General features: G+C 49.3%; 2 protein-coding genes across 4 annotated transcripts in view; one reads left to right on the forward strand and one right to left on the reverse strand.

The window, feature by feature from the left end:
* The window catches only part of Ca9 (carbonic anhydrase 9), a 7,942-nt gene extending 3,405 nt beyond the window's left edge, over nt 1-4,537 (reverse strand). The window contains exons 1-7 of one of the 2 annotated variants that reach the window (XM_023715964.1): nt 4,377-4,537; nt 3,914-4,166; nt 2,880-2,909; nt 2,428-2,598; nt 2,166-2,308; nt 1,993-2,085; nt 791-857 (exon numbers count right to left, since the gene is read on the reverse strand). In XM_023715964.1, coding sequence (XP_023571732.1) covers nt 791-857; nt 1,993-2,085; nt 2,166-2,308; nt 2,428-2,598; nt 2,880-2,909; nt 3,914-4,166; nt 4,377-4,397 — 778 coding nt within the window. In that variant the 5' untranslated portion in view covers nt 4,398-4,537. Of the gene's footprint in view, nt 1-790; nt 858-1,992; nt 2,086-2,165; nt 2,309-2,427; nt 2,599-2,879; nt 2,910-3,913; nt 4,331-4,376 lie in introns of those variants that run through there. The other variant, XM_004631869.2, reaches the window with a different exon arrangement.
* Arhgef39 (Rho guanine nucleotide exchange factor 39) overlaps nt 2,432-7,085 on the forward strand; it is a 15,820-nt gene continuing 11,166 nt past the window's right edge. Inside the window, exons 1-2 of one of the 2 annotated variants that reach the window (XM_023715965.1) lie at nt 2,432-2,519; nt 6,752-6,869. The gene's annotated coding sequence lies outside the window, so the exon portion shown is untranslated. The remainder of the gene's footprint in view (nt 2,520-6,751; nt 6,870-7,085) is intronic. The other variant, XM_004631991.2, reaches the window with a different exon arrangement.

The raw sequence follows: 7,085 nt of genomic DNA on the forward strand, positions 1-7,085 counted from the left end.
AATTTAAAATACTGATGCTGGGGCGATGGCTTAGTGGAATAAGCGCTTCCCTGGCAAGTGCAAGGGCCTGAGTTCAATCCCCGGTTCCACCAAAAAATAAATAAAATACTGACGCTAAAATTAAAAAAAAAGCTCTTATGAAATAAACTAAAATATAGATAATTCATAGTATGTGTTGTAATCTATATAAAACATACTGATGTTTATGAATAAGATATAACTCTCAGAAAAATTTGAGCTTTAAAAAAGAAAAGAAAAAGTTAAGCATGACACACTCAATGCCAGAAGTTCCAGGCACCATTTCACCATTTTTGGTGTGTGTGTGTGTGTGTGTGTGTGTGTGTGTGTGTGTGTTGGTGGTGGTGGCAGTGGCAGTGGTGGTGGTGTTCTAATTTTGTTTTCTGTTTAGTTTTTAACCATCAAGGCTGTAGGCTGTGGTGAGCCCCTGTATGTTGGTCTGTAGTCCACAGATTTCAACCTCAGAGCCAGTTGTCACCTCCACTCACTTCCGCCTCCACCCTGAGCCCCAGGCTCTCAGGGGCAGATCTTGGGCACTGGGGCACAGAACAGGGATGGCAAGCCCTGGGGAGACCAAGTGCCAAGCTGCAACCCAAAACCCACTTACAAATCACAAAATACCAATATTGCAATTAAGCCCAAATACTGACATTTGAGTTTAGAAAAAACAACTCTGCATTAATACTTTTAGTCCTAAAAGAAAATAACACATGTACCGTGGGTTCACCACCACTGGAACAGAAGACAGTGGCTAGCCCGACAAAAAACTGACCTTCTTCTGTGATCTCTTCCAACCGTGACAGCAACTGTTCATAGGCGCTGTTTTCTTCTGGGCCCTCCTGGGAAGGGGGAAGGAGATGACAATGCCAGACAGACTGGTGCCTGGGCCCCCAAGTGGAGGCCTGCACGCAGGGTGGCTGTTCCATAATCCTCCTCCATGCCTCACCTCCGAAAATGCTGGAGGAACATAAACTCTTTACTACTCAAAGTCTACCACTCTTGTTACTCTTTGCTTTGTAAACTAACAAGCTTGATAGACTGGTTTTTGATGGAAAAATTTGGAGGATGAATTAGACAAGGAGGAAGAGGAACAACTTGAGTGGATACTAAGCCCTCAATGATCTGCTCCTTTTAGCTTTTATATTCTGTCAGTGATACTATGGTACCACCACAAAAAACCATAATATAACATATGAACATTTGTGTTGCTTCTGCATTTAAACTCATAGGTTTTATTTTATTTTTGCGGTACTGGAAATTGAAGTCAGGATCCTGAGATTGCTAGGCAAGTGCTTATTCTATTGAGCTGTCTCCTTGGCCCCTTTGTTTTGTTTTTGAGGCTGGGTTTCATTATGTGGCTCAGACTGGCTTTGAACTTACTTTATAGCTCAAGCTGGCCTTGAACTCAGTTACTCCTGCCTTGACCTTGCCAATGTTGGGATTACAGGCATGCACCACCAAGGTGCATGGGTTTGACTTTGGATCTTGGTCCTGACATATTTCTGAGGCGCTTCTCTGAACTTTTTTTTTTTTTTTTTTTCTGGGTGGGTGGTACTGAGAATCAAACTCAGGACCTATCGCTTTCCAGGAAGGCACTTATCCCTCTGAGCTATCTCCCCAGGCCCTCTCTGAACTTTTTTGCTGTCAGTTTGAAACTAGTGAATAAGCCTAGTAAGTATCTAATCCATTACTGCATCACAAGAAGGAGAAATAATGGGTCACAGGAGTAACTCAGAAGTTATTCCGCACGATGTCAGATTTAGGAATCTGCTATTCTCTAGATGGGCCCTATTCTGAGTCCTTGTGCTGTTCTGTCTCACCGGTTCTGTGACTACCATTTTTACTGCATCCTTCTACCTATCATGCCAGCTTCCCTTAGAAGCAGGGACCCTCAGCTTCTGAATTCCTTTTATGGTCCAATGTTACACAGAATCCTCAGGGGAAACAGGGAATGGGGGTGTTTGGGCTAGATACCTGCAGAAAGGCAGCCAACACAGCAAGGCCTCCTGGGCGCCCCAAGGCCTCCTGAACTTTCGAGAACGCTGTGCTCAAGTGAACCACGTGGATCTGGAGAGGTCATGAGGGTCAGAGCAGGGCCTCATCTCAGGCTACAGCCCTCTGGCCTCCTGGGAACGCTGGGAGCTCACCTCCGCAGGAAAACGGTGGCCGTTGACAGTGTGCTCTGAGCCTGGGCGATCAGAGGAGCCCCAGTGCAGATGCAGCTGCTGGGCTCGGTACTCGCGGCCGGGACCCAGCGCCATCTCTAGGCCAGGTGGCAGAGTCAGCTGCACTACGTGGGGAGCGGATCGTGAGCAGATCCCGCTCGACCCTGTCCGCACCCGGCTCACCCGGTGCGCCGCGGAGGCTGCCCGCTCCGCATCCCAGACCGTCTCCTCGCAGCCCTCTCACCAGTGTGACCATTATTGCGCAGGCGCAGCTCTGGGAGAGGCTGAAGTTCAAAGCCTTGCAGCTGGAGTGGCCCAAGGGCCTGTCGGAAGGCGGTGAGCCCGGGGCGAATGTCCACTGGGGACTGGAAGCGGCCCGCGCAGGCCGGGGACACCTGTGGCCAGGGCGGGTTGCCTAGGGTGGGGGTGTGTGGTAAAGAAGTCGGATGAGGTATGGAGCTTTTAGGAAACACATAAAAGGTGTGTGTGTGTGTGTGTGTGTGTGTGTGTGTGTGTGTGGTTTTTTTTTTTTTTTTTTTTTAAGGGGGAGGTGGAGCCAGGAGGCTTCAGAGCGGGAACTAGAAATCAGGGATATGGGCAGGGATGGGAGCGGCGGTGCTGGGAGGGAGCGCCCAAGGTCCGCGCTGGGCACGGCTGTGGGTCGCTTTGGGTGTGCCCAGGGCCTGGGTATCTCACCTCCGTAGCGCCAATGGTTGTGGTCTTCCGCTGCATGAGAAAGATGAACAGTTCAGTCTTAGAGCCTGGTCCCTTCCAGTGTGTATGTATGTGTGTGTGTGGTGGTGGCGGCTGGGGGGAAGGAGATAGACAGACAGACAGACACAGAGATAGACACATAGACAGACAAAGACAAAGATAGAGACACAGAGACAGAGAAAGACAGACACAGAGGGAGAGATCCTGTCACACACACACACACACACACACACACACACACACACACACACAGGGTCTCATAAACTCAGATGTTTTACTGGGGCGTAGCTGAAATGCCTGCAGCGGTCCAGTAGGTAACTGAAATGCCTGCAGCGGCCCAGGTGCAAAGCGCGGTGCTCTACAAGCAAACAGAACGCCACAGCTGGGCCACAGCTGGGCAGCCTACAGCTCTGCTGGCCCCAGACAGGCCCGTGGGCAGCACTGCCCTAGGCTCTGCGGAATGAGTGGGGGTCTCAGTCCCCAAAATCCATAGACCAGCTTTCCTTTCTCCCTTATTCATCCCTCCTCACCACTCATCTCTGCCTTTTCTAGTGTCCAACTTCTTTCCCAAAGTTCCTGGCTTGGAAGTCAAAATGCCAGGGTCCTCTGCCTGCTGACTCTTTCCTGCTGTCTCCATTTCTTCACTGCAGACTGAAGATGAGGCACTCTCTGCAGGCTTTCCCTGCCCTTCCTCTGGTAGCCACATTCTTCCCCAGAGTTTTCTTCTCTTCCCTTATAACTTTCTGTCTGTCTCTTTCTCTATTTCTCTCTTTCCATCCCTCCTTTTCTCCCTACCGCCATAGTCTTCATCTTTTCTCTCTCTCATGTCCCTTTCCCATCTATTCTAGTTGTCCCCTCCTTTTCCTTCTCTTTCTTCTCCTGTCTCTGAAAGGTGGGAAGGATCTAATGGTTTGGGGCACCTGGAAGGGCCACAGTTACAGCTCTGCACATGCTCCTTTCCTGAAAGGCTGCCTGGTCAGGGGTGTGGGAAGCAGAGGCCTAGATTGACCACTTACCTTTTTTGCCCCCGTGACCATTATTCTGGTGTCCTTGAGTAGCCCCCAGTGCCGGAGTGGGTAGATCCTCCAACTTCAGAGAGTCCTCCTCCTCTCCTGGCTTAGAATGAACTTCGGTTGGAGCCTCCTCCCCAGGTGGATCCACCCCTCCAGGTGGATTCTCTTCACTGGGCAGATCTTCCTTGCTCAGTGGATCATTGTGCCCGGATGAATCTCCTTCCATGGAGGGATCCTCCTGCATCCAGGACAGGCTCTGGGGATGGGAAGGCACAATGAGCAACAGGAAGAGCAGCAGTTGCACAGCGGGGGCTGAAATCAACAGAGGGAGCCCCTGGCTGGGGCACAGGGAAGCCATGCTGCTGACTGGGGTGTCCCAAGGCACGGTGTGTACGGGCTGTACGTGCAGCATTGGAAACAGGAGCCGGGTGGGGGAGGAGCAAGCCTTGAGGGGAGCCTGACTCACAGAGTGCCCTTTTGGAGACATGGAATCAAAGTCCCGCTGGTTGGTCTGGCCCTGTGCCCCCTCCCCGATATCAAAACCCTGGGTGGGGTGGGGTGAGGGGCAGGTGTGTGCTCAGGCACAAGGTTATCAGAATTACAGGCTCAGCTTGGAACCCAGGGCACCACCTGGCACTGTACAGGCTCTCCCTGGCACCACCCAGCTGCTTGCCAGCCAGCTTCAGCAAATACTGGCCTGCTTCCCAGTTCCAGGCAAGGAAGGGAAAAGACAGGAGAGCAGGGGCCCCTGTGTTACCGGCAGAGACCAAGCAGCTTCTTTACCTACTCCTTGCTCAGCCAAGGAGCAGGTAAAGGGGCAGGGCAAGTGGCTACGGGGAATCTGTAGGTGAGTAGGTGGGTGGATAGATGATGGGTAGGAGGCAAATTTTAGCATGAACAGAAAACTGAGTATATGTGTGGATTTGAACTACATTTATATATTTTTCATCTTTTTACTCCCTTGCTCAATAACCTTGGTGAGTCCCCACTGCTTACTAAAATTTGTCCATTTTTTTCCTTTTCATTTCCAGGTCCCAAAAACTTCACCCAAAGCTGGGTGCGATGGGACACACATATAATTCCAGACTTAGGAAAATTCTGAGTTTCAGAAGAGCCTGGACTTATCTTTTGGGGGGAAAAAAAAAGGCTTTTCCATTTTGTCTCCTCCCTTATATTCTAGTCCAGTCAAATCTCAGTCTTTCTCTCTCTGTGTCTGTCTCTGTCTGTCTGTCTGTCTGTCTGTCTCTGTCTGTCTGTCTGTCTCTGTCTCTGTCTCTTTCTCTCTCTGTCTTTCTGGAGACAGGGTCTCTCTATGTAGTCCAGGCTGGCCTTGAGCTCACAGTGATCATTCTGCCTCAGCCACCTGAGTGTTGGGATTACAGGTATGAACCACCACATCAGATAAACCATTCCTCCTTTTTTTTTTTTTATAATTTTTATTTATTTGAGAGAGAGAGAGAGAGAGAGAGAGAGAGAGAGAGAGAGAGAGAGAGAGAGGTGTGTGTGGCCAGCTCAGCCCACCAGGGGGCGGGGCTGGCTGGCATGTGGTGCTGGGGGATTGAACCGCGGTCCCTGATGCTTTGCTAAGCTTGTTCTAAGTAGGTGCTTTAGACCACTGAGCCATCTCTCCAGCCCCATTCCTCCTTTTTTTTTTTTTCTTTTTTCTTTTTTCACTATACAGTTCACACTGGCCTTAAACTCACTTTGTAGCCCAGGCTGGCTTTGAACTCTCAGTGATCCTCCTGTCTCAGCCTCCTGAGTGTGAGTGCTGGGATTACAGGGGTATGCCACCATACCTGGCTCTTTCTGGCTTTTTTTGGTGGTGCTGATGGTCAAACACAGGGACTTATACATTCTAGGCAAATGTTCTGCCACTAAGCTACATCCCTAATCACAACCAATTTTTTTGTCCAAACTTTTCATCACCTTTGCTAATCTAGTTCTCATTGCTTGGAAGGCCATCCATTCTTGCATTCAGTATCTAGTTAGCACCTATGGTGTGTCAGGCTGGACCAGGAGTATGGAAATGAATAAGACAGTCCCTGCCTTTTATATTCTTTTCTTTTTTTTAAATTTTATTTATTTATTTGTGTGTGTGTGTGTGTGTGTGTGTGTGTGCGCGCGCGCACGCGCGTGTCCAGCTCAGCCCACCAGGGGGCAGGGCTGGCTGGCATGTGGTGCTGGGGGATTGAACCGCAGTCGCCTGTGCTTTGCTAAGCTTGTTCTAAGTAGGTGCTTTAGACCACTGAGCCATCTCATCAGCCCAGATTTTATATTCTATTGAGTGAAAGCAAATACTATCAAAATATGTTTAGGGGAGAGAGATTCTGACTCAGATTATTATAGAATTAGGTAAAATTTAATCTGGACTTTGAAGATGAAGTTGTGGTCCAATTGGTAAAAGCAATGAGATTGGTATTGTGGGAAGGAAAAACATCAAATATTTTGAGCAGGAGAGTGACAGGGTCTGGTTTTCACAGGGTCTGGTGGTATGTAGGACTAACACGAACATTGACTGGCAGGGCAGACTAGATGAGGAAGAGAGGCAGAAGAGTGAGAAGATACTGCCCAGAGTGGGACAGGAGGACCCAGTCCATACATCAAACAGACCTTCCATTGAGCATCCTGCAACCCTCCAGATACTGCTCTAGGCCCTAAGGATGCATGCAGCATGGAATAGAAAACTCTATCGTTCTGTAGCTCACATTCTAAAAAGGCCTCCATGGCTTTGATAGACCACATGAGACTAAAGCCATTTCATGTCTGTATTTAAGGACATTGAGTAGGCACTTGGCACTATGGTTGTGTCAAGATGAAATACTTCTAATCCTGTCAGCATAGGGCCTTGACCTCTGGCACCAGTGCTCCGTTATCCCAGCTCTTCCCTTGGGACTCTGGAGGCCTCATGACCCCTCAGCCAAAGGAGTAATGCCTGCAACAGAAGGGGCCCAGACCTCATGTGAGTGCCTTAGCCAGCTTCCACTTGATGGATTAGTGCTTGTTTACCTACTATGCTGTTAAATACTTTCATTGTCTCCTTCATTTAAGTGCCTTTGCCACCCCACTTCTATTCTTAAGACTCAGCTCACAAGCCATCTTTACTAGGAAGAATTTTTTTTTTTTTTTTGCAGAACCAGGGATTGAACTCAGGCCCTTGCGCTTGCCAGGAAAGCGC

This window comes from Octodon degus, unplaced genomic scaffold, assembly GCF_000260255.1.
Source record: "Octodon degus isolate 3935 unplaced genomic scaffold, OctDeg1.0 scaffold00045, whole genome shotgun sequence".
Lineage (NCBI taxonomy): Eukaryota > Metazoa > Chordata > Mammalia > Rodentia > Octodontidae > Octodon > Octodon degus.